General features: G+C 45.2%; 3 protein-coding genes across 5 annotated transcripts in view; 1 reads left to right on the top strand and 2 right to left on the bottom strand.

The window, feature by feature from the left end:
• The window catches only part of LOC143349885 (dynein regulatory complex subunit 7-like), a 152,589-nt gene extending 135,460 nt beyond the window's left edge, over positions 1-17,129 (bottom strand). Inside the window, exons 1-2 of the mRNA XM_076781503.1 lie at positions 16,569-17,129; positions 13,480-13,605 (exon numbers count right to left, since the gene is read on the bottom strand). Coding sequence (XP_076637618.1) covers positions 13,480-13,605; positions 16,569-16,931 — 489 coding nt within the window. The 5' untranslated portion in view covers positions 16,932-17,129. The remainder of the gene's footprint in view (positions 1-13,479; positions 13,606-16,568) is intronic.
• On the top strand, positions 8,568-12,953 carry Dan (protein distal antenna). The gene has a single exon (XM_076781544.1). It carries the CDS (start codon positions 10,902-10,904, stop codon positions 12,282-12,284), a length of 1,383 nt encoding a protein of 460 aa, XP_076637659.1. The 5' UTR covers positions 8,568-10,901; the 3' UTR covers positions 12,285-12,953.
• A 937-nt stretch (positions 17,130-18,066) lies between the features above and the next one.
• Positions 18,067-26,648, bottom strand: Atg2 (Autophagy-related 2). 3 transcript variants are annotated; one of them, XM_076781591.1, is made up of 20 exons: positions 26,040-26,648; positions 25,531-25,843; positions 25,127-25,440; positions 24,864-25,043; positions 24,530-24,754; positions 23,976-24,448; positions 23,598-23,906; positions 23,398-23,515; positions 23,233-23,333; positions 22,679-23,158; positions 22,335-22,613; positions 21,733-22,261; positions 21,471-21,658; positions 20,901-21,400; positions 20,350-20,821; positions 19,574-20,281; positions 19,180-19,454; positions 18,749-19,050; positions 18,406-18,668; positions 18,067-18,304 (listed from the first exon to the last, which is right to left on the bottom strand). In XM_076781591.1, the coding sequence occupies exons 1-19, from the start codon at positions 26,211-26,213 to the stop codon at positions 18,429-18,431; spliced, it is 6,180 nt and encodes a 2,059-aa protein (XP_076637706.1). In that variant the 5' UTR covers positions 26,214-26,648; the 3' UTR covers positions 18,067-18,304; positions 18,406-18,428. The 3 variants fall into 3 exon arrangements, with proteins under 3 accessions (XP_076637706.1, XP_076637707.1, XP_076637705.1); XM_076781592.1 differs by having other exon boundaries at positions 18,067-18,668; positions 20,350-20,815; XM_076781590.1 differs by having other exon boundaries at positions 18,067-18,668; positions 26,040-26,647.
• Positions 26,649-27,086: the final 438 nt, after the last annotated feature.

The following is a 27,086-nucleotide window of genomic DNA, read 5'->3' as shown; positions in this document are numbered from 1 at the left end:
TTCGACGGCTCGGGGGGCACGGCCGAGAAGGGGGACAGCTGCTGGCTAGAGTATCGATTCTTCTTTTTAACGAACGAAAAATTTCGAAAGCTCCGCGACGGACGCGGACAAAGAGGGTCGCGTCGATGCGGACGGGAAAGGTCCAGGTATACCCGACCACCAGGTATTTCTAGCGAACGGCTTCGAACTTTAACACCCCGGTTGTTTTCCACCGAGAGTCGCGTTCGATCGCGGAAAATCCAACGGAGAGTTGCTAAAATTGCAAGCCAACGGCAACTGACCTAATAGTCGATCAATTCCATAACGAATAATATGTTTAAATATTTATCTGTTATTCTATTATTTCAAATACAGAGCAGATTCCCCAACATTATTTCGGGTGAAAAATTTCAAAAATATTCTGTTTTATTTAAAAAGCATTGGCTGGTACTTCTGCCATCTCCCGTAGCGTATCCGTACGGAGCAGGATTTTCCGCACGGACTGCTATAAAAACGAGATACAGACTCGCGACCGGGTCGTGATTTAAAATGCTGTTTGACATCCAAAATACCACACTTTGAAAAATTAACGAATATCATCCAACTACGGGAGAAAAAACCTTCCAAGTAGCGCTTGTTCTCCCAATGTTATCGTATTGTACACAAGGAAAACTGATTTTTTCCGAAATTTTTCAAAGCTAGATACCGCAAACGCTAGTTACGGATGTTAGCCATTTTTCATGTCAGAATATATTTATGCGACAGATTATATTTATTTCTTACGCGAATACTTATTTCTGCTAATAATTTCGCCTTTTTCGAAAAGACGGGCGAGTCGTTCGAGCATTAAAGCGTTAACGGAGAACCCTGTACGCGGAAACACGACCCCTCTAATTCTCGGCAGAAATGCCGGCGCACCATTCTCGAATCACCGCCGCAACAGGGTAGCGATGTATCTTTCATGTTACGGGAGGAAGGGGGACAGTTGCCGCGGCGGTGAAACCGATTCAAAGTTTTCAAGAACAGCGAACAAAGTTTGCGAAAGTATGCAGAGACGACGATACACAGATACCCGGGAGAGCGTGGAAGAGAGACCGAGGCTGCTGGATTACTTTCCCGGGCCGATTGAAGGAATCCACTCCCAATTAAACGCTACGACCCCCGCGTGTTTGCGAATTAGTACGATTTCCACTGACTGAAAATAATCCGGTGCCACGTTTTCGCAAATTTACGAGTACGAAAATCGAACGGTCGGATCAGGATCGATAAGGACGATCGAGCGTCTGGGGAAGAGGTCTAGGCGCGCGAGGCGGCGAGAGAAAAAGCGCGTACGCGCGCGCAAATGGAAGCTCGCGTAACGGAGCCCGTCCACGTGGGGGGAGGGAGCACGAGAGAGCGAGTCGGACGAAAGAGAGACATCGGGAGATACATTTATGAATTGCCCCATTCACGGAATGCGAATTCTCGCTCGGGAAACTTTAGGGGTCAACGGGTCGGGAACTGTTAGGTAGTTTCTCCCGTTCCACGTACATGCGCTCTCCCTGTTTCTCTCTGTCTCCGTCGCGCCCGCACGTAGACCGATACAGAGAGACCGCGTCGATATATCGACACTCTTTCGAAACTTCCGGCGGGCGGGCTCGCCGCATTAACCCCGTTGGCCGTATTAAACAGGCGAGTTAAGAACTCGATTTTCGACCGGAACCTCCCGTCGGGGGGGGATCCATCGTCGGGGGCCCGCGAGTACGCGATGCAGTCGCGTGGGATGGCGCAAGTTTATCGCGAACGATCTTTCGGTAGCCGCGACGACGACGAGGAGCGGGGATAATCGTCGTTCAGAAGTCGCAGACTGAGCTCTGGCCACGCGGAGAGGGAGGGCGAAGCAACGAGGAGAGCATTATTCACTTTGCGGGAGTCGCTTCTCTGCGGGCGTAATAATTTTCTTTTTTATGAATGAACGTTCCACGTTCTCTCGCTCGTTCCGTCGCGTAGCGGACGTTCCTCTTCGTCGACGCTGGGGGGCCCCGGAAAATCCTGGATCGTACACCGATTCTTTTTTCTCTTTATAAATGTTGATATGGTCGGGACACTCGTTGCGCATATTTTTATTATAATTCGCTGCGTTGACGTTCTTTTGATTAGAGGATACATCCATATCATTACATCAATTCAATTCAACATAAATTGCTAACAAATAATATTCATGAGTCCTATAACGTTAAGTTTAGAATCTGAATGCATCAAATTGTAGTGTTAGACACGATAAACGCACAAAATGGAAATTTATATGAAAGTAAATATGGCTGCACAGGACTGTTCTGTTTTACATGTAACGATGCAAACAATTACTGCTTCTCAGCAGGCGATGACTGGACATCTATCCAGTGTCTCAGAAGTAAACTAGTCCATTTTTCTAACAATAAATAATAAAACTGAACCCTTTGCACTCGCGTTGGCGCCGTGCAGGCAGGAATAATCGCACAGGGAACGGGGAACGATTCGATCGGCGCTGTACACGCGAGATCGCGAAATCGCGCGGAACCGAACAAAGCGGATGAGTCACTCGTTAATTCCGCGTTGTCCCGCCCCGGCAACTGTACTCCGTTACTCCGGGACCGAGGCGGAGAACAATGTCCCCTCGAACGAAGGGGTTCGGATTAACTCCTCGAGTACAACGGAGTAATCTGTCGGTCCTGTTGATCGAATTTGGGAGCAAAGAACATCTCCAAAGCGATAAGGATTCATCCATTAACCTTATGGCTGTGGAAAGTTCGGACGGTGCTAGGACAACACGGACCTAACTAGAACCTGAACTCCGTCCATTCTCACGAATCTCACGAATGAATCGTTTCGCGTTGTTTTCATTCGTCATCCGTTATTCGAACGTTTACTAATTTCTGGTTGCGACGAAATCCTACGAAACGAGGTAGAACGTGACGTCATCGATGGGAAAGTGACTCATGTACTTTGCACCTAGCTTTTAGATCGTCCATACACCTAATCATCGTTCCCAAATTAGTTTTTAGAAATAAATATATCGTTGACTATCTCCAAAAATGTTTCAATGGATTTCTATGCAGGAAACGAGTAGGCCTGGCAGGTTATGAGTTGGCTATCCATCAGAAAATCGTTCATTCAAGAATTGTCTGTCTGCTGGTGCACCATCATGCGTAAAGTACACGCGTCGTATCATTGGCGGACGAGAAGAATGCCCGCGAGGAATACACTCGGTTCGAATGATTCTGTCTATACAAGCACAGGTGCACGGAAGCAAAAGGCTTCCGAGTTCCGACTGGTTTAATCAGATTGGTGACGCGTATTCTACCAATCGTGCATCTGCGATGGTATGGACAGAATCATTAGAACCGAGCCCGTGCCCCCACAGAGACATTATTCCCGGCTAATGATGTATCTAATGGAACTTCTTCCAATGATTCATGCGATAAAACGGTCAAGAAATTTTCATTTCCCCCTCGAAAGCACGCGTTCGTATGAATTTTTTGAATTGAAGTTCGCCTTACGCCTCGACCGAAAATTAATATTAGCCTTATTGCCCTAATGCGACCTGGGTCGTTAAGAAGCAACCGCTATCCAACCGTAAAGGGTTGAAATTATTTCCTGAAGCAGTCCAGGCGCCGTAAGTACTGTTCGAACAAAAGCGTTTGACCGCAGGTAGCCCGTAATCGAGTACGCGAAACGGGCGGATTCTAGGAACCATCAAAGGTTTATTCCCCGTGACTCGGAGGAATCTCGATCCTGTTGTTATAACGCTGGTCTCGTTTGCATTCGTCGCACGATCGCTGATTACGACAATAGGACCGTGGGACACCTGCGACTGCCGCGCAAGGTGAGCTCGTACGGCCGTGTATTGTAATTTTTTCTAAAGCGACTTGGCCCAGGTCAAAAACACCTTTTATTCGGCCGTCGGTGCTCGACGACAAGTTAATCCTCGCTGTTCCCCTTCCACGGGCCGGCATACGCTCGTAAAACGAAACAAAGAAAGCGAACCGTACTCGACCGAGTGATTTAAGAGCTCTATGGAATTATTAATTGTACCCCGGGTCCCCGGGCGCAAAACACGATAAAACCTACGCGTAATCGTACACCATAGAACCCCACGCTAGCCATTATACGTTCTATTAGCTTTTAGTTGGCGTCTTTTGCACCCTATCTGACGAATCATATTATTACACTCTTCTACCGATTACCTTTGTACCTGGAAACGATTTTACGACGCTCTATACACGGTGTTCGGTCACATCTACGAAAAATTTGTCGAAAAGTTAACTTTTGTTTTCACAGTTTGAACGAAATTGATATTCTTGATTTTCGTCTCATTTTAGAATCTCCCGTTAAAATTTCCCCTCCAGATCTTTTAATAATAGTTAGTCGAGTATTGTATTTTCGTTTAAGAAGGTTCCCGGACCCGTAGACTTTGTTGGCGGAGCAAGCAGTTCGGATAATCGGTGCACCATCGTATTTCTGTTACGTCGTGTTCGCGATTACACGATCGACTAAGCTTTATTGGTATTTTTATTCGCGTGTACGAGCATCGTCGGTATCCGCGGATATATCAAACGAGCGGGGGGACGGTAACGTCGGTTGGCATCGGGTAGCTAAAATCGCCATTAACGTTCTGAAATCCCCGGGACGAACGGAAAGCCGTGGAACCGCGTCTCGTCGTAAATAAGAAGGTCTCTGTTGCTCGTTCCCTCGTTCCGGCTCGCAAATGAGTCCGAACAGGATCGTTGAACGTTTCGCGCCGGGGGACGATTGCGAAGTTGGCGCCAACTTCTACGGGCTTCGGAGACGCGCGTATACGCGACGGAGGGCGTTTTTCGCTAACGAGTGGTGTCGTAACGCGTAACTCCACGGAATCGAACGCGAATAATCGCGAAAATAAAGTTGGATCGAACGCCTTCCAACCGTCCCTGGCCGGATTTCGAAATTGGCCCTTAATCTTTAAGAAAATTGTAAAAACAACGAATATTCTCGTTAACCCTTCGTGCAACTCTACCCCCCTTTCTAAATATGTTTAAACGGGGAACATAAAAATGGTTCTCGAGTCGATTTTGCTCTCGAAGAACCTGGTGAACTTTCTTCATTATTTTTACGCGAAACAGAAAGCAACCTCTGCCGAAAGTTACGGCCGTTTATTGAGGGGCGCGGCGGTCGCGCGGCGGCCAACTAGGTTTTATAGCCGGCGGGACGGTGGAAAAATTGAAAAATGTTCCGGGGGACTTTCCCGAACGCTAACGACGGACAGACTACTTTTAACGCGACTTGACCCGGCCCCCCCGAACCAGGAGGGGCGTCGTAAAACCCCAGAGCTCGATAATAAGGCGCAGGAAGGGCTCGGTAATCCGTGCTCGGATAAACCGATAGTCGATTTTGTCTAGCTAATCCTGCGGCTGTTTCACGGAAAACTGCAAGTTAAGACTGCACAGGGACGGTATTCGTCATTCCCCGGCGGTAAATAACAACCGTTCCCGTAAGACGACCGTTGGCAGCCCCGGTTGTTCACCGAACTGTTCGACAATTGCGCTTGTTAATCCTCCGTGACGTTCCAATTAGCACCCTCGTTAATAATCGTGATTCGCGTTGTCTATTCGTTGCGCCAGTTTGATCGGGTTCCAAAATTCTACGCGTTCGCGATCCTTTCGATCGTTCGTCCATCGCGAGATATTGCACGCGCAACCTGTAAATTTGGCGTTGATGAGTTAATCGGGAATCTCTTACGGGCGTACGTAACCTGATTTAACTTTATTTCTTGCATGTACGGTGTATAGCATCGATTTAATACGTTGCGGCGCCATGCTTTGTGAATGGCACTTGCTGGAAACATTCAAGTTGCCGCCGTACAATGGAAACCACGAGAAGGCGCCGAGTACTAATTAATTAGACGCTGATAGATACGGTAAAATATTTATCCATTAACCCAATCCCATCACGTGACGTCCTAGCTCGTTACCTTCTCGTGGTTTCCATTGACCGAGGGTAACTGAAACGTTTCCAATGGCAAGGGTTGCCGGCAAAGAGGAACAAGGTGATATCGGCGTTATCAAGATCGTCGAAAAGAACTTTTAATTATTGGGAAATGTTATCCGAATATTAAACTATTCGAAGAATGCGAGCCCTGGTATGAGCGCGATCCTCCGTCGAACGTCGCAAAATTAATCCAGGCCGTTTTCTCCGGTCTCATCCGGCGAGCGCGTGTCTTTTTCGCGGAACGATCGCGACCGTTAAGTCAGGAGACGGCGAACGTCACGTAGCGCGAACGCACGCACGCACGCACGCACACGCGCGCACGCAGGCGGCCGGCGCGCAAAATCGCGCGCGCGTGTAGCGGCGTTCTCTGTCTGGCGGCCGGTCGGTTTCGCTCGCGCACATCCTTCCGCGAAAGGCCGAGCCGCGAGGGAAGCAGGTGAAAATTAATTGTACGGGTTACCGGCTCGAAGCGACGAAGGAGCACACGGCCTGGCATCGTCTCGTCGGTGCGCGACGCGCAAAGTGCGCCTCGCCGCGTACCGGAGGACGTGTCGATCGATTTTGCCCTCTCCCCCTCCGTTCGCCTCTCCACTCCTCACTCCTTTCTCTTTCGCGCCTTCGTCCTTTCCCCTTTGCGCGACTCTCCGTTCGTTAATCGGCCGCCGTGCGGTCCGACCACGTCTCTCTCCGAGCACCGATATCGAGATCGATAAGGTGTATCCGGTGACGTCCGAGCCCCCCGCGCTGCCCCCCTTCGTCCCTCCTCCACCGCCGCCTCACCTGTATCGTCTCGATCTCTCGCGCGCGCGCGCTCGAAATATTTTCGTAACGCCGCTCTTCTCTCGATAACGGGCAACCCGGCGTCTTTCGTATATACCACCGGGATTTATCGATAAACCGTCGTCCGTTAGGCGAGCGAGCGAGCGCGCGCGCTTACGCGTACGTACTACTTTTTCTATAGAGATTCGATTCTGTTTTCGCCGATGACGGGCAACGACGATGCGCGGCGCTTTTCTCTTCGCTTTCCCCGCGCTCGTCATCGACTGGCTCGTCTTCGATCGATTCCTTTCCCAGCGTCACCGTCGACGCGAATCGATTCTCGCGCTTCACGGGAACGGGCTCGTTACATAAAACGCGAGAACGCCTACTCCCCTCGTACCGCTTCTCGGCCATCGGTGGACTCCCCTTTAAACCGTTCGGTTACAAACCGAGAGCCCGATATATTTCGGGGCACGATTATTTCTGGAACGAGCGAAAAATCCGTAGCATTCGTGGCATTCGTTCGCGTCCCGTGGGCCGCGACGCAGGTAATACAACCGTCGTCGCGGTCCTCGTTGGTCGTTCTGAAGCAAAGTGGGACTCGGGAGAAGGCCAAAGGCTGCGGCGTTCGCTCTCTCGCTCGCGATAATTATCGGATCAGGGTAGGGCGACCCGTTCGTTCGGCCGCGAAAAAGAAATCGACGTAGGTGCCGGTTCGCAATGGTTGTCCGCGCGTATTTACGACGGTAAATACGCTGCTGCTGCCGCCGCCCAGCGGCCTGGTAAATTTATCCGCGAATTACCGCGGTGTTCCTTAGTCCGTAACTCCCGTTCGCCGCCGTTCGCGTACGGATTTTAGGCCGTGCTCATAAATCCGGCTCTCCCCTTGGGGCCGCGCGACTGCACGGGGAGGAGGGGTCGGATTTAAGGGTTTTGCCGCGGGTTCTCCCGCTCCCGCCTCTATATATTTCAGAGGAAGAGCGAACAGAGCTTGGAAAAAGCGCCGAGCCCCGGAGAGATCCCGGAGTCGCGGGGAAATTAAACGAGCGTGTTCAGTGCGCGCGAAAAAATCGCGTCGCTCGTAAATTTCGACGACGACCGACTCTCCTTCCTGCGCCTGCCCCCTCTCTCTGTTTTCTTTCTCTTTCCCGTTCTCTCTGTCTCTTTTTCTCTCGAGCGTCGCCGTCGTCCGCGCCGTCGACCGGAAACTCGGACACGAACGCGCCAACTCTGAAGCGCGATCGCGAGAAACTTTTCGACGCTTTGTCGGAGGGGGAAAATATTACTATATGCCCGTCGACGTTCTCCTCGGTGTCACCTTGGTTAAGGACGAAGAACACCGGTAGCATCGGGGGTAGACGACGTCGTCGTCGTCGTCGACGACGACGGTTAAGAGAGCGGCCGAGAGGGTCGAGGACCGAAGAGGGGTTTTAGTGGATAAGGGCGCGGAGGGGTAAAGAACGAGAGAAACGCGCGCGGTTCGACAGCGCGACGGAAGACTGAGGGACGAAAGGAAGAGGACGAGGGCAGCGGCGGGGAGGGGTCAGGAAGGGACGATAGGTAGCGTAGAAGAGCGAGTATAGGCAAGAGGAGGCAAAAGCAAGACGCGCAGCGCGGCATGGCAAAGCATGGCATGGCATGGCAAGGCGAGGCGCAAGCTGGGCTTCGACGCGGCGGAAGAGAGGGAGGGGGGCCGAATGGCGCGGTGCCGCACGACGAGGGGAAGATCGGGCGGGGAGGGTCGCGGCGGGGCAGCGAAGTAGGGGGGGAGGGGCGAGAGAAGACGGCGTCGCGAGTCCGCGGAAAGCCGGCGGCGACCACCGCCGCAGTTGAGCGTCGCGATTCGTCGCGAGAGCATCGTGCGTTGGTAGTTCGCGCCCCGCCGTGTAATACCGTGCACACACAACGGAACAGTTAGCTACGAAGCGTAGAACCGGGCGGGTCAACTGATCGGCGATCAGGTTCGACGGTCGAGAGGGAAGCGAACGACGCGCCCCCGAAAACCAGTAAACGCGAAGCCAGCGACGAACGACGCGCACACACCGGCGGTTCAGTCGAGGTCGATCCACCGTCAGGTGAGGATCGCCGGTGTCACGGTCCGTCTGGTCTGTCCTCTGTGCTGGGATTAATTGGCGATATCGTTATTTATAGAAACCGCGCGCGCCACCAGTACACGTTTACCATATACACACTGTACGCGCCTACGGAGACCGGTAGTCGGTTCTCGTTTGTCGTTTGTCGGGTTTTTTTTTTTTTTCTCAGTGAGGAAATCGAAGTGAAGACACGGTGAATAATTGATCAGTGGTGTCCGGTCGTGGTTTACTCTGCATTCTGCCTCTGTGCCACCCGAGAAATCCGCGATTACAACGTATTGGTCGTTGTTCCGGTGAAATGAAACAGGAAACCGAACGGTTCGATACTCTGGATTTTTCGTGAATTTGGAGTCGGTGTTTCCGCGACTCTGTTAATCTTTTCGCGTGGAAGAGGAAAGAGAAAGGAGACGAGAGATTTTTCGGCGATCGCTGTAACGATATTACGGTGTTTTCGCGAATAGGTGCGCGACGACGGGTGCTCGCGTTTGTCCTTGACGGCCGTCCTTTCGTCGAGCCGTTGTTGCGTTCAGACCGTGTGTGCTGTTTTTTTTCTTCCGGTCTGGCAGCGTCTCTTTCTCGCACGAACGGTGATAATCTCCGTCGCTGGCTCGAGACCTCCGAACACACGCAGCGCGAACGAGCAAGAAGAGGACAGGCACGCGTTGCCGCGAGGAAGACGGAGAACGAACGAGCAATCATCGAGAGGGCTCGTGGACAGACCTAGAAGAGCGAAACGCACCAAACGGCGAAGCGCGCGAATAACGCGACGGCGAAAACTGATCTGACTCGGAGCCGGTGCGCGACCTCTCTCCCGAGCGTGTGTGCCTAGCCTCGTCTTTGTTTCTCTCGATTCCATCTTTCTCGCCGTCTCGTTCCTACCCAGTCGCCGCTATTCCTCGTGGTACAGCAATAATATCGTTTCCCGCGCGGACTGCGGATTGGCTGATGTGCCCGCGAACGAAGAGCAGAGCAGCGAAGCAACGTGCCCCGTTTTACTCGCGCTAGCGCCGAGGACGCGTTCAGCGGAGAGGAGCGACAGAGAGGAAGGAGGTTCGACGGTGCGCGTCGACCGGAGAAGCGTGGCGAACAGAGAGAGAAATAGACCCAAGGAGGGGGGAGGGCGGCAGACGAGGACGAGGAGGGGAACCGCCCGACCGAGTTGTTTCATTCATAAAAAAGTTCTTTATTACTCTCTGTGAGCGCATGTGCTATTCCACGGAGGAGGACCTCCCCCGACCGGCGTAACCACGTTTACACACGGTATTATTTACTACTGCGCGAGATACGAATCGCTGCCACACGCCGTGGCAACGGTACGGCGTACGGATCTCTGCCGCCTCGTGTTACCGTTGCCATTCGTCGTCGTCGTCGTCGATCGACGCTGTGGCCACCGTTGCTGTTCCAACCGACACCTAATTGGGACAACCTTCTTATCGACGTTCATCGAATCGGACAACGTTCGCAGAAGGAACGCCGAGCTCTGCTAGTCGCGCTTCGAGGTCCGACCTCTTTCGTTCCTCTTTCTTTATCGAGCACGTCGTGCGTGCGTTGTCCCCCCGACGTCTCGCGGACGAGCAATTGGAATTCCTCGCGTGTCCACACGCAGGCCCGATATAGTCGGATGGCGCGATCTGGAACGTGAACGTCGATCGATCGCCTTCTCGCGCGCGTCACAAGACCGCTCGAGGCACGGTGACGCTTCGCGACACCGCGCGACGGTTCAGCAACGAACAAACGAGAGGAAGATACCACGACCCTGCTGCGGAACGAAGACGCAGAGAGAAAAAAAACCGTTGGAGAAAAAGAGAATCGATCTCTACCCGAGCTCTGTGTACTACGTGTCCGTTAGGGAAAACCACTACACGTTAATAGTTTTAGCAAAAACCGTTCAACCTGGATCTAAGGACGACGAATCTGGACGTTTACGTCGACGACCCTGATCATCATCGGGACAAGTCGCGTACCAGAGATCGAAAGATCATCAAGATAGATCCGAAAGCGATCGACGAAGGCATCGCGACGACGGAGGACGGCGGTTACGAGGATCGTTTGCGGGAAGGCGCGAAAGAGAGTCGTCTCGCCGCGATGAGGGGCGAGTCGGCGCGACCCGGAAAGCGCCCTTTAAGGGCGCTCTCCGCATCCGAGAAGATGGACGCGATACAGAGGGTTCACGAGGGCGAGAGCAAGGCATCGGTGGCTCGCGACATCGGGGTGCCCGAGTCGACGTTACGCGGTTGGTGCAAGTCGGAGCAGAAGATCCGCGGCATGGCGAGGAATTCCTCGACGCCTGACAGCGAGGCTCATTCGCCCGCCTCGTCGTCGGGCGCGAACGTCACGGGCGCCGGGAACTTGGCCGGCGGATCGGCGAATCTGTCCAGCGAGGACGAGGGTCCTTGCGCGAAGAAGGCGAAAATAGATCAGCAGACATCGGTCACTGGCGCCGGCACATCGTTCGTCGGTGACATTTGCACGGATTCGGACGGCAAGCAGGACAGCAAGCAACCCAAGATCGATTACGTGGGCTTGATGACCAGCATGGCGGGCATGAGACCCGAGAACAGTTCGCTGCTCCTGCAACAGCTGGGCCTGCTGTCGGGCGCCACCGGTACGTTGGCCAAGAATCTGTTAAGCATGTCGCCCGCGCTGTCGCACGGCAGCGCCGTCGGTCTCGTGGAGAACGGTCTCCAGTACACGAAGAGCAGCACCGGGAACCCGTGTCTCTCGAACGCCGTCAACAGCTTGAACGGCGCCAGCAACAAGAGGCACAGCATCTCCGCGATCGCGCCCGCACAGATGGACTCTGTCGTCGCCAAGTCCTGCACGAGGAAGAATCTACCACCTGCCGCCGAGGCGCCCTCGACGCCGGTACCAGCGTCGCCGAGAAAGACCAACGAGAACAACAGCATTCAACGGTCGTCGAAACCGAAAAAGGATGGGAACGTCAGCGGCGTCGGCGGCAACAGCAACAAAAAGGTGGACGAGGCGCTCTGGCTCTGGCTCACGCAGCAACAACAGCTGCTCGGGCAACAGTCGGCGAGCTTCAATCCGAGCATCAATCAGCAAGACGGCTCGTGGTTCTGGAAGTGGTACAAGCAGTGCAGCTTCCCGCTGATAACGCCGACGCCGACGCAGCTCACGCCCAGCCCCGTCGCCAAGAAATCGCCGAGCAAAGCGAGGGCCATGCTCGACAATGTGTTGTGCAACAACAACAACAACAACAACGAGAACGTGAAACGCAGCTTGAACATGGAGATGGCGGAGGACGAGGACGTCGAGACGCCGTCGGGCGACGTACCGACCAGCACCGAGGAGGCGATCGAGCACGGCGAGAAGTTCTTCAAGTGGTTGGACAAATGCTCGGACCCGGCGGTCACGAGGCTCCAGATTATACAGTTCAAATACCTATTGGACAATCTGAAAGCGTGTAGAAAGAAGTCGTCCTCTAGCGCGAAACAAAGCAGAAAGTAGGCGAGAGAAGCTCTGTGATGCTAAATATATATCTTAGAAAGAGTGCGGTTAGCGCGGCAAACGCCGAGACGGCAGATTGAAAAAGATAGGGTAGACCGCGAGAAAGGGAAGATCGAGCCTATCGTCTTCTTCTTCTCGTACCGACGTGACACACACGGTCGATCTCCCCCGTAGTCGAAACGATTTCCTTTTCTTTTTCTTTTTACCTCTTTCTCGGTTTGTTTCTCGATCCCCCAAGGATTCGCACGCCTCGTATTCGTCCGCGCGCGTGCGTCTACGAGTGAGAGATAACGCGAACAGGGAACTGTTGTGCCGTGCCCCCCAACTCCAAGAGACCCCCCTTCGATTCTTATCGTAATCGCGATTTAAAAGATCAACGCACGATCGTTCTACACATTTTTCTTCTTCCCTTCAGTTACCTTGAAAGTCGGGCCGAATCAAAAATAAAGGATCGTCGCGATCTTTTGTTTATCGAAACTTTGTACATAAGAGGATATACCAAATTCGTGAATGGACTGTTGTAATTATAATAAAAGTTAAGGTGTCCGTAGAAGAGGTATTATTATATCACTTTATCATTCGTTAGTTTTAAGGTGCGCGCGCGAAACTTTCTCGCGACCAATCGAGATATAAAACGGATATGGATCCATCGACCGGTAAAAGATAAAAGGGAACGTTTTCAGACATTTTTCTCTCTCGAAAACTAATATATATACGGCGGTTAGTCGTAACCGACGCGACACCCGGTGCGTCGGGATGTCGGGAGTCGAGATCCGCGATACCACGTTGTTCACGGTCGGGATTCCTTTTGTTTAAAACTATTTAGTTGCGTGTACGATTTTAATTATCGCGCGAGTATATTTAAAATGGCTTCACGATGTTTATTGTGGACTGGCGCTTTTTCCCAAACAGTTCTACCTCTCGTGTTCTGTTGACGAGTTATTTACGTATGGTAAATAAAGTAAGGTTAAACGAGCGTTTGTGCGTATGTGAGTATGTGTGCACGCGACTCGCGCGAAACTAAATGGTCCAAACGAAGAACAAAAAAAAAAAAAAAATCTGATTACGACGAGACGCGATGTTTGTTATATCGATGAGAAATTATATATATAATATTATATATATTTAAGGACCTTCGTCGCTTAGCTTTACGAAATAAGACGTTATTCGATGAATAATACGTTCGACTACTTACCATGCTGAGTGCTTTGTCCAGCGGCACGTACTCGATATAGTCGCTGACGAATTTTCCGCACCCCTGCCACGTGTACAGTTCCGGATATGGCAGCGTACTTGGTCTGATAGTCGTAGATACGAATTTCTGCACACAAGAGAACGATTTAACTGTAAAGACACTCTTTCACATCTCGCGATTCGTTTTTCCTCCCCTCCCCTTATTCTTTAACGCTGCTTTGCCACGGTAAGATTTACCCCCCTCGTGAACGCCTCTCTCTCTTTTCTCTTCGATATTTATTTATATCTTTTTTTTTTTTTTTTACATCTTACGTTGCATCGTCGCGAAACGAGTCCGTTTACCAGTTGAGAATATAATCGTCGTCGTCGCGGATGTTTTCATACGAAAATCAGAACGCTCTCAACCCTTTTGTTTTTTTTTTTTTTTTTAACGAAATATTGACTCGTAAAACGGTCGTTCCTATCGTGTTCGAATGTACCTCGATGGGGGTAGCTGAATCTTACGGTCGGCGAAGCGTATTTATAACGAACAAAAACAAAAGAAACACACAACAGGAAACCAAAGTGAAGAAAGTGCTGTCGAGTGTTTGACAGTGCGTGTAAATAAGACTGTGACCGTGCACTTGCACGCGAAGTGCATACCATGTATTGTAGAACGTTTGAAGCATGTACGAATAAATGTATAGCGAAGTTTATTTTTATTATTTAGATCGTAGAAGAGAAGGTTCGAGTGTATTAGAAAGATTCCTATTACGCAGTTATATTTCCATTAGTTAAATTAAATCGAAGAGAAAGAAAGACGAACGACGGAGACAACTTAGAATCTATTAAAGACAACATTCCTCGTTACCTTTTAAAAAGAATACACACACACACTTTAAAAACGAACGACTCAGAAAAATTTTTAATGATAATATCGATATAATTTTATTTATAACACGTTTTAATTTTTATATGGAGATAAATAATATGCCTTTGTACAATCGAGTCGACAAATATTTATCAAGAGAATACACCGAAAAAATAATAAAACATGAATGTATTCGCATATTTTTTAACACTTTATCCTTTTACCGAAGATGTGCGATCGAGCATCGGAGGAGTAACGAGAAATGAAACTTTTTTTTCGCTAAAATATACAAGGGTGTTCGGCCACCACTGGGAAAAATTTTAAATGGGGGATTCTAGAGACCAAAATAGGATGAAAATCAAGAATACCAATTTGTCGATGGAGGCTTCGTTAAAAAGTTATTAACAATTAAATTCAAAGATTTCAAATCGTTTTGGAAAAATTATTTTCTGTTGCGGGGGTCAATTGCAATTATTTTTGGTGAACAGACATACCCCCGAAATCCTATCTATTTTCGAGAAAAAAATTCGAATAGGTAGACAAATTTTTCGGCGAAATTAAAAGATTTCAAATCATTTTGGAAAAAATATTTTCTGATGCAGAAGTCAATTGCGATCATTTTTGGTCATTAGACATACCCTCGAAATCCTACCCACTTTCGAGAAAAAAATTCAAGAAGATGCCTATATTTTTCGACAAAAAAGAAAAATTTCAAATCGTTTTGGAAAAATTATTTTCAGTTGCGGGGGTCAATTGCAATCATTTTTGGTCAATAGACATACCCTCGAAATCCTAACCATTTTCAAGAAAAAAATTCAAGAAGATGCCTATATTTTTCGACAAAAAAGAAAATTTTCAAATCGTTTTGGAAAAATTATTTTCAGTTGCGGGGGTCAATTGCAATCATTTTTGGTCAATAGACATACCCTCGAAATCCTAACCATTTTCGAAAAAAAAATTCGAGAAGATGTGAAATTTTTCGACGGAAAAAAAAATTTTCAAATCGTTTTGGAAAAATTATTTTCAGTTGCGGGGGTCAATTGCAATCATTTTTGGTCAATAGACATACCCTCGAAATCCTAACCATTTTCAAGAAAAAAATTCAAGAAGATGCCTATATTTTTCGACAAAAAAGAAAAATTTCAAATCGTTTTGGAAAAATTATTTTCAGTTGCGGGGGTCAATTGCAATCATTTTTTGTCAATAGACATAACCCCGAAATCCTGCGCATTTTCGAGAAAAAAATTCAATACTGTTGAAACTGTAAACGTTAATAACTTTTTAACGAAGCCTCCATCAACAAATTGTTGTTCTTGATTGTCGTCTTATTTTGGCCTTTAGAATCCCCCATTAAAATGTTTCCCAAGGGTGGCCGAACACCCTGTATACACGAGCAAAGCGATAATTTAGTCACCTTTCGAAATATCTAATTGCGGATTAAATTATTATTCGGATCAACTATTTTCGCGTCGATTACGGTTTCGTTGATCGTTGTTTCGTTTGCGTGGAGGTTACCTCGTCGATTCGATATTTAAAGAAATAAACGGAAAACACGTGTTGTAATATGTGCAGAAAAGTGTGTAATTGTAAATATATCCGATGTTACGTACAAAAATTCCGATGTTCTTTTAAACCGATGACAACACTTCAAACAAGTTCAATTGTTCGCGTAGAAGCTTCTTGTACGCCACTATTGTTCGCCATCTTGAGCTATTCGAAAAATCAACCGGTCGAGCAAAGATGAGCAACGCACGATACCGCGCGAAAAAAATGGCGCCAACGATATATCTTCCCTCCAAAACTTCCGGAAGTTTCCCTCCAAAACTTCCCGGAATGTTCCCTCCAAAATGAAATTCTCGCAAACGTAGAAATAAATGGAAACATATTATTCGTACTAACTTGACATTCTGGTAGAAACGCGTGTTAAAAATCACGTTCCAAATTTATTTACGTACCAATAGCACAGCTCGCGTAACGTGTGTTCGATTCGACCATCGATGACACATGAAATATAAGCCGTGTCTTCATTGGCTGAGCAGTCAAGAACGCTCGTTGCCAACGTCACTTGCATCTTACTCGTTCTCACTGTTTCCTATTCGCTCTAGCTATATTCACATCGAACGTTCGCAACGAATTTCGCGGTACCTCGATCACCGAAGACACGTAAAAAGTAAACTAACCTACGTTCGCTCTTGTGCCCGATTTGACGATAACCGATACGCAATTTTCGATTCACTTACTTGCACGCCGCATTCGTTCTCGCACATCAGCAGAAGCTGCTTCCGTTTCGGGTATTTTACGCGAAATTGTCGTCGAAAGTTTTCGGCATACCACGCGAGCACCTTCTCTTTACCGCTGACGATACAATAATCACTGGGAAGCGTTTTCAAGTAAAGATCTTTTCTCAGATCAGCTTCTGACCAACACAGCTTGATCAAACCGAGTTCTCGCTGTGTTTCCTCTACGAGTTCTTTCGTAATCCGTTCGAGACTTTTGGTATCGCTGACCGTTAATTCGCCTAACCTGCGATCTTCCTCGGCCTCCGCGAGTGTCGTTACACTTTCGTAACTTTCAAATTCACCTTCTTCGCCGTTCTCGTACATATTCGATGAAATACTCGAGACCGGAAGCAGAAACTAATTCATCGGTAAATTGTCAGTAATCGTGTGCTTCCATCGGAGAATGGTAAAAATTTAAATCCAAGGTTTCCAATGAACGATTGTTTTATTGCCATGGCAATTCTGAAACGACGTATTCGTCGTAACGGTTAATGAATATAATGCTCGTAAGGCGGCAGCACATATCGGGCACGTTCGCACGATAGAATTTGAAATCTTGCGAAGTGTAACGTACCAAGCGTGCAGTCGCGGTTTGTAACGAATACTGTCGAGGATAAAATAAGTTCGTGTAATTTTAATTAAACGGTGGGTATATACGACTGATCACACGGTTCGCGTAGTTATTTTCAACGGTGAAAGATGGCATACAATTTCCAATAGTTCCTGTTCGCGACACCTAGAAGAAATGGTACGAAATATAGCATATATCCAGTGATACGAATACGTGCTTCGCGAGGGTAAAGCCACCGTTCCCGCTACGAATAAGGTAAAGAATGAATTGGATATTTAACGAAAGTTTATGCTTTGCGAACTGGTATCGACTTCATGATAAACCGTTGGTTTTGTATAGACTGAATACCGGTATATTTGTATCCTGTATCATACCACAAAAAAAGCATTCTTTTTTCTCGTCATAAACGCAAAAAATAGCTTAGAAACATTCTCTCAAGTTCCATAGGTAAAAACCAAAGAAAATATATTTGTCTTCCGTAGCAAAAATACAAATTCTAGGTTACAGTTGTATAAATTAGTTCTAGCAATACCCTGCATACAAGTATACGAATTACCTTAGTTATATTTATTCGTTAGATCCAAATAATTATTTAATTCAAAGAACAATCGATGCATCTCGTCTGTAATACGCGATTTCTCTTGCAGGGCATAAATTTATGTTAACAAGCGTGCTTTAGTTATCAACGACGGGTAACTTTACGTTTAATCGAAACGTTCTGAACGTTCTCTAATCGAACGACTCGAACGGACAATTCGTCCCTAATTTCCCGCAAAAAGTAGCACGTGTGATAAGCATTACGATTTTATTAATAAAAATCTTCAGATACATATCACTGGTATAAAATATACGCATAATTAAAACAAAAATGCATACAAGCTGCGAGAATAACGTTTCACGATAATATATTTTATTTATAAACTATAAATATAACAAATCGGTTTGATCTCTTCGTAATATGTTTGTAACAAAAATCCAATGGAACTGAAACATATAATTACACGAATATGTTGCATCGCATGATCTTGTAAAGTCTTTTCAATTAATTTATGCAATTAGTTCTAAATTTCCTTGTGTTCACGCGTCATCGAGTCAATTGACTTTCTCGTACTGTATGTTTAGTGTCCTGAAAGAAGAAATTCACTTTCCCGTTTCTTTTCTCCCCTCATGATTCACGTCATGGATTCAAATGTGTCGCACAGAGATCGAGCCCAAATCGACTCACACGGTTTACTAAAAAGAGAGCGGCCTCAATGCTCTTCGTCCGAATCTTGCCGCCATTTTTGAGTTGCTTCTCGTCTCGCGTCGGGCACCAATTGCGACTGCATACCACCTAATACGTTGCTAGTCGCTTCGGTCGCCAGAATTATCGGTTTCATAACTGTCGGTGGTATTTGCCGTAATACGCCCCCCACTGCACCAGAGACTCCTTTCTGTTCATGTTCTTCACTAGCTACGCGCACTAACTGATTCGCGGTTTCGCCCAAACCCTAAAAATCCATTTGTCGGTCTAGATAAACAGGAACGCGAAACTATTTTATGCAACGAAGCAAATATTAATATCATTCACCTCTTTTACTAGCAAGTAAGCATTAGTCATTCCTTCGCGAATGTCCAACGGTTGGTTGTATCTTTTCCGCCGCCCTTTCTGTCCCCTGTTCTTATGCCTCACGCTAGGACCAGGGCTGACCATGTCGTAAGCTGTTTCAGCGGTGCTTTGAATAGCGTATATTAATTTAGAAGTCAATTCTAACGTTGCCATTGCGGTGGAGGTGGTAAAACTGTTCGCGCCTCGTTGCAATCCTCTAATGATTCTACCATCTTTCTGGTACTGTTCTATGGGCATCCAAAATAAGTCTCGTATTCCTTGAACTGTAACAAAAACGTGAATTATTACGTTCGAATGTTTTTATATCGATTGGCGTATAGAATATATGATAGAGTAAAGATGTTACGCGTTGTACCTTAAATGAAAGAAGTTGGAACATAACGTATACTTACACAATTGTACCAACGAATGCATAGGGCCTACACCACCAAGTACACTTGGAAGTTGATTTTTCTTTATGTCTTGCAACCACTCGGAAAGTAAAAACGTTAGAAGCTTATCGATTCCCAGAAGTCCATCTCGATGTGTCAATCTTTTCAGTCTTAATTCGGAACAGTTCAATTGTGCCAGGCCCATTAGGAGGCCCGCTACTGGCCCGTGAGTGAGATCTACACGCTTCCCATGATAATCTAATCTAACAAGGACTTCGGGGGAAAATACCACACTCCTGACACGAATATAAACGAAACGAAACTTTAATATAAAACGTTACACGGGGGAAACTAGTACCAATTGCTACCGTTATCGTTTACAACGATCGTACACTTCTATAATCCGTATGCTTACCTAAAATATATTGGTTGACAATCTTCGGTAACCGCCTGCTTCGTTTTCGTGTTCGTTTTACATTCTTTGATCATCAGTTCATCCTCGAGAAGTATTAGTAAATTTGGATCTATGCTATCGTTTTGCGACGAATTCGTTGACGTTGGTGTATTAGGCGCGGTATCGTTCACGCTCATAACCGGTAGATGATGCGCTGACGTCCCTTGTTTAGACAATGAGGAGGACTGAGAATTGCTTGGTGTATTAGAATTCTCTAGAATCTGCTTCGGATTATTACTCAATTCGTTGAAAAACTCTATCAAGAATAATAGGCTGTCCTGGTCTATGTTTAGACGCAACGGCAGTAGGCTGAGTTTCAAACAACATTCTCGACTACTTAATCTTGGATCCGGTCTGACGTGAACTGCCTTTAGGACAAACATATTCGCGTGGGACTGTTTCGGTTTCGACTCGCTACTGTACTGGTACAAGAATTTATTGATGTGCGAAGATGCCAGCCTGTCTCTAATTTCTATTTCGCTTATTAGCAATATTTGCCACGCCGCTTTTTCGGTATTTTCCGGATAGATCTCGTGCTGGAAACGCACTTTGTTCAATTGCAGCTCTATTAGAACATCGCGTCGACGGTTATGGCCTCCGTACGCTTTCCACTCGTTCGAATCTTTAGGTGTATTGAAAGTTACTCCTTCGTACCACGGCGATCTATCCCTGTAAACATAGAAATCACGTAAAACAATGAGACTGTAATTTGATCGACGTAGAATTTGCATACACACGTTTTCTGATTCGTCATTTTAGAACGATTTTTATCATCGTTGACAACGACGTATTCGTTATTCGTCGAGGACGATTCGAAGTCCCTTCCTCCATACATGTGCCAAATCAGTGTCATTTCGCAGAGGGTGTACCTTGAAACCGGAACAGGGAAATGTCTAGGCGCTTTAAGTAAATCGGTTTTATAAAGTGGAATCTCAAAATGGTTATCTATTATTCTTAAAGACTCTTGACACAGCCAACGAACTTCCGGTACACCGAGTCTAGGCATAATCCCTGTGCCCGCTTCTTCTCCCAATATACAAAAGTCTTCGTTAGGATCCGGAACATCGACGTTACATTCCAGCTTGATATGTGGCTCGAAGCACATTTCAGGTACTGCCTGCGAAGAAGGGTGAGACTCATCCGGAAAGAAAAATACTTCCACTCGATTTTCATTTATTAATGTTTTACTGTCTACGCTTGCATCTGTCCCTTTAACAAAATTATTGTTACCGGTAACTATTTGATATTCATTTTGGTGTTTCAATTCTATCGGATTATTCAAATTTACCGTTCACAGTCTCCTTCATTGCCTCCTCCATCAAAGTATTTACACGTTCCACTTGACTTTTGCTCAAAGTATTAATACTCTCCTCCCCGAGAAGACTTTCTTCGTCTCCCGAGCTCGGTACCATAATACTTTCAGTATTTTCTGGGTTTGGTATCAAATCTCCGTCATTAGCAAAATAAGTCAACAATTGAATGAGAGCACGGCCAGAATCCGAGCATGTTCGTACATGCAGAACGTTGTTGCTCGCTCTCAGATCCACTCTGGGCGCTGCACCAAACATTTTCTCGCTTAGCCTTAACGACAATTCAAACAACCCTACGTCCATAACGCACACATAGTCTCTCTTTAAGTCTACGTCTTTCCCTAATTTGTTGGATATGAACAATGCAATGTCTTCTGCTATAAAACACAAGGTCGAAGTATTCGTATGAGCAGCTATGTTGCTGGACACGCTAAAGTTACTGAGAGTTACCATTGATCTCAATGGTAAATGAATTGGCCTAAAATCATAGAAATTTCTGATTAGGTACACGTCTCGGACACAAATTCTTTTAAATTCGTAATAAAGACCTATAATCAACTGCGCAATCCCAGAAATGTAAATGCAGTTCTGTTAATTTTCTTGACGGTGAGTAGCCGGCAACTGGATTATCGTTCACATCAAGAAAATCCGTTAACTGTGTGAACCACGATGTACCAGTGACGTACATTCTGTGCTTCAGTGTAGCATTTGTTATGCCTACCGCTACTCTAAAAGTCTACCAGAAAAGAAGATACGATTATTCGATTTACTATAAAAATTAGATTTATTCGAAGCAATTATGAAACGAACTTTTATACGATGAGTTTGATGACTAGCCTGTATCCGAGTAGCGAGCATCACCATATCTTTATTACTGTTATTTCTCCCCATTACGTTCGCGCTCGCGCTGGTTCTACATATAGAATTTTGACAATGTCGCGGCACAGCGTTATGAAACCATCTCAATGGAGGCATTTGCGTAGGAGTCGTCATTAATCCGCAATGATCCAACGATATATTATTTATCATAGCGCACACGTAATCCAAATTCGAGTTTCCTTTATGCGCGATTACTGAAAATATCGTTGTGTCCTCTGTATGGATTATAATTTCCCCTTGTTGGCCAGGAATAACGTTGCGCATCGAGTCACGAACGGGAGTGTACATGCAGAGAATACCTCGGTCTATACTCAGAAGTATTGCTAATTTACTCTGACTGTTTCTCGGCACTCTGTTCTGGTGTTGCCTGTAACTCTTATCGGCTGCCGAATGAAATATGCCTTCCTTGTCCGAATCTGAATCGGAATCATATTGAAGCCCACTCTTGCACGTACTAAATCTAAACGCAGAAACGTCGTTTCAGAAACCGTTCAACTTAGAAATTATACTTACCTGTTTTAAATACTATTTACCTAGGATAAACCGATTCTTGCAACAAGGTAGACGCGAAATCACGACCCATATGACTCTCCATATGCGTCGTATATTTTGGTTTTGGCGCCGATGGCGTCCACAAAAGAAGATCAATGTTGAATCTATTATACAGTAATTCGAACAGGTGCTTAGATGGTATTTGGACGGAAACACACGGAAAGTTGATTTCTAGTTGAATTCTGGAACCACGGGTGCTTTCATCCATGAACTCTAGCATTTCTACACGGCTTCCTGGTATAATCAGTTCTTCGCCTTCTCTATTAACGTAACAAAATTATATTATTTTATAACATGTGAATTATAATTTAGAATGAAGATAAACCTTTCTTCGGAATCGTCTTTGTCGCCTTGTGCATGAGGTGTATCGGATTCGTGAATAAAGCGTTTTGAGCTGAACGGCGACTGTTGATGTTTAGGTACGCTCCCCAAAGCTTCGTCCAAGTTGGAATCCGGTTCTCCTTCGGAACTATCTTCTAACTGACCGCTCAAATGTTGCGGATAAATTGTAATCACTACCCTGGACCAACCAAAACCTTCGTTAACTTGATTCATTGACCCCATATTCTCGTCAGCTGTGACTTTGCCTATTTTTATCGGGGTATCTGTCTCGGTTTCCGCATACGAGAACAGCAACTTTCGAAATTGAATTTCATGCTTCACTACATAGCGGGGAAAATTTTTCATCGTAGAATGTATTTGTGCATCTATCAGTTTCAAAATCATGTAATCCGTTCTCACTGATCTTTTCCACCACGGTGCCCTATTCATATCGTGCAGTGGTCTTAAATCTGGTATTGGAAACCTATTTTTAAATTATTGACCATTTAAATGTGTAATGATTCCGATATACTCCCCACGTCCGTATTCGTACATTACCTGAGTTTTATTGTACACTGCGACGAAGATACATTTATGATAACTAAAGAAGTTGATGAAGTAGGACTTTCCACAGCTTGATCAAATAAAGTTTGTTGATTCTAAACAAACGTATAATGAAATAGTAATACGTTACAATTAACACGCGTATAATAAAAAACTCACGATGTTTTTGTCGTTAGATACGGGATTGTAAACACATATTGGTTGTGGATTAAGTAAGGTACATATCCTATCTACAATGGTTATATCCACTTCGCTTTTGCACGGTTCCAATTCGATACTAAAGAATGTAGTGAAAATGTAATGCAAAAATTTAAATGGTACTGACAATTATTCCCGAACATATTTTAACATACGCTTACTCGATTTCTGTTCGCAGAGTTGCATATTTCGCTACCATAGCAAATCTAGCATCGTAAACGTCATCAGTCGATTTAAATTTCATTTTAAAGTCTATTTTGTTTGCAAAGCCGACGTTCGTTGAATTCTCTTTTGGAAAAGTAAGTAGTTCAACATACTCCGTTGCGGGGGTTCCATTTCCACCGGAACTGTTCGAATCGATTAAACATTCTATAATTTCTAAACTAGCTAATGTCAATGTTCCAGACGTTACGGAGGTTTCTGTTGTAGTATTTTCCTTTCCGTCGATTACTAGCGGCGCAGCGAGTAATCTGTAATAAATAATTAAGGATGAATTAAAGTATACCGATATAGTATACTAGTATACTGATCGTGCACACCTAATGTGACTTAAATGGCAAGCGTCTAAGAGTAATTTAGATGCTTTATCAAAATCTTTATTCCCGTATCCAGTAGCTGCAAACATGCCGAGTTGCTTAAAAAATTCTTCCGCCGAATTCTTCATTTGCCGTATACTAGAACATGTTAAACCGCCGCCATCTACGCACGTAGTCAATATATCTTCGTGTAACAGAATTATAGCTATGGAAGATACTCTCACGTGAAAGGGAAATATTTCCACAGGAAGACTATTATCCACGCTATATCTATGTTTACGTTGCTTTGGTACACTGGTTGCTGAACTTTTTAAGCTAGTACTACTAGACGATATACTTCCGTCCATGTTGATGTTGTTACTTGCAATAGAATCACTCATTGACGTAGATCCTGGTAATCGCATTGGTAAAAATACATCCTCGTTATCTGATTCATCTAAAGATGCTGTTGACCAGCCTTGCGTATGCTTCAAATCCTGTTATTTGCGAAACATTTTCAATTAAACATATCTTCGTCTTCGATATAATTGTAAGCATCGCGGTATAATTTTTATCACCATAGTACGTAATCCTTGAGTCGGTTGTATTTGTTGAATAAGTTCGCGTTCCACGCGATGAAAGTCGCTACCAGCCATAGGTTTTTCGGTGCACGTTTTCGGTGCAACGTTACTAATGTCTTCTAACTCCGGGGATGCAAGCCCATGTCCTAATTCTATTAAAACGTGCGCCTGTCGCGGGCTTAGAAACGAAGTCAACGATCCCAAAGTAACTTCTAATTTTACCTAAAGTAGTTGGTTCTTTACTTTCGTGCCAGATACATTACGCTCCGATAGTATTAGTTTTTTCATTTTAACGATACGTATTGCTTAATTTCAATTATTTAACTTTTACCTTTGGCCCTGATACACCTTCTCCTTGTTTCAATTTTACTCTTATTTCTTGTCTGCCTGCCAACTTAGCAAACATTATAGGATTCGACCCGCTTAAATTATTAATAATGTTACCATCTGGAGGAGTTTGCATATTTTGATTGGGGGACATTTGTGCAGAAAAAAATTGACCATCCGAATTCTGTAGCAAAAGAATCCAAAAATTTTGCCTTCTATTTCCCTTTTTCTTTACTTTCTTATTAATTCTGATTAAAAAAACATTACTTTAGAATCTGGCGTGGAACCTCTACTCGTTGTTATTACACTTCTAGAGAAAGTTCTTGTACAAGTTGGAAATTCGTCTGTGTAGAAAGTTACTCCGTCTAAGTAGAAACGTTTTGTTGTGAATGCTGAGACAATGTATCCCTTTGTTGATTGACTAGGATCTAACGAAGTACTACTTGGATCCATGCCTGCTTCGTCAGAATATTCAAGATTCTTTATATGAATTTCTACCGCAACTCCCGTCGAAGAATCCAATGGCACATGTTCCAAACGTATTACAGTATCAATAAACCTGACTTTCACCCTGTATAAAACTTAAAGAAACAGAGGTATTTATAATTTGATACGCATACCAAGATCACTATATCTGTAACATTACATATACATTGTATGTAAATCCTTACTTGAATCTATTGTTTGTGCAAACAATTCCACTCCTTCCAATGGTTGAAAATTTCCAGTATTGTTAGCATCTTCCTGTAAACATTCTTGTGCAAGTTGCATGCTCGATGACATAGAATTCCACATGGATTCAAACATTGAGGTACTACTTTTTTTTCTTTGTCTTAGTTGAACTGTCAATCTGAGGCTGGTCACCTCCACGTAACTAGCTTCACTGAGCAAAGCTGACCAAGGTATACTAACGGACATCTCTGCTATAAAACCATGTACAAACTCTAATGGCAGATGTTGCTGTTCTCCCATTTCGTTGAGTGCCTAACAAAGAAAACATAAATCATAAGAAACAATTTTTTAATTTTACTTTCCTCTTCTTCTATGATACCATCAAATAGGAGAATTGCTCTTATTTACATTCTGTAAAAAATCCGCATTGCTCGAACCGATTCTATTATCTTTACCATTGTCAATTGGTGGCTAACAGAGAAATACGAAACAAAGGAAGCAGCAGTACCTGTACATCAAGGCTGACATTGGTTACACGACCAGTTCCATTGTAAAGATCTACTGTGAACTGATCTAATGTCAGCTTCTCCTCTAAAAATTGACCAAGATACCGTTGTAGGAGATATCTGCAGGCTCGTTTCTTGATCCCTTGTGACCAGGGCAAGGATCCCAACCAAGACATTTTCTTCTCACGTTTGACAGTCTAATTTATGAAAGGCATGGGATTTTTTGAAGGTCTGTCTCTCGACTCGCGACTTATATGTTAGGCCTGTTATTCGGGCACAATGCATGTAAAGTAATTTATTCATCTGAAGTCCATCGTCCCGACACGTGTCCAGCTTAGCACAACAATTCTTAATATAATACAATGATTCGGATGTAACGGGGTTCTAGCTGCGTAATGTTTTCCTTTGGATGCACTACAAATACACACATGCACACGCACACGCGTGCCTGGCTATCGGACAAACACTGGGAAACGAAGCGCTGATGTCTCATTGACTGAAATCAGCTGACTATCGAGAGAGACTTTAAAGGTTTTCAACTCTCTTTCGCATTTGCTGCATCGGTGCAATATTATTCAATGTTTCTGTCACGCGCAATATAGCAACTCTATTACATTTACTTAATTTATTCTTTCCTGTTCGTTAACAATGTTTATGCATTTTTCTTCAAACACGCTAACTAACGCACTACTTTTATTCGTGTCGTCTGTTTCATTTTCGACATTATTTTCATTAAAGTCTTAAAAAGAATCTTATTATCAATTTTCTACGTAGAACGTCGTAACATTATAATTAACTTTCGTTTAGAGGTGGGCAAAGTTTTATTTCAATAATAGATGACGAATAAAATCGCTGTATAATTATTTATTCGTTACATTTTCAGTGGAATTCATATATGCCATCGTTTAACGTGAAATATGATTTCATCTTATAATTGAAATTTTGATTTTTATAAAACATGTAATAAGTCGAAAGCTATTTACGTTTTATTCTTTATTCGAATTTGTTATCTAAAAAGTTTTACATCGTGTGTGTGTGTATGTATATAC

This window comes from Colletes latitarsis, chromosome 14 (genome assembly GCF_051014445.1).
Source record: "Colletes latitarsis isolate SP2378_abdomen chromosome 14, iyColLati1, whole genome shotgun sequence".
In the NCBI taxonomy this organism is placed as follows: domain Eukaryota; kingdom Metazoa; phylum Arthropoda; class Insecta; order Hymenoptera; family Colletidae; genus Colletes; species Colletes latitarsis.
The sequence above is the reverse complement of the archived record's forward strand: the minus strand, read 5'-3'. Positions and strand labels throughout refer to the sequence as shown.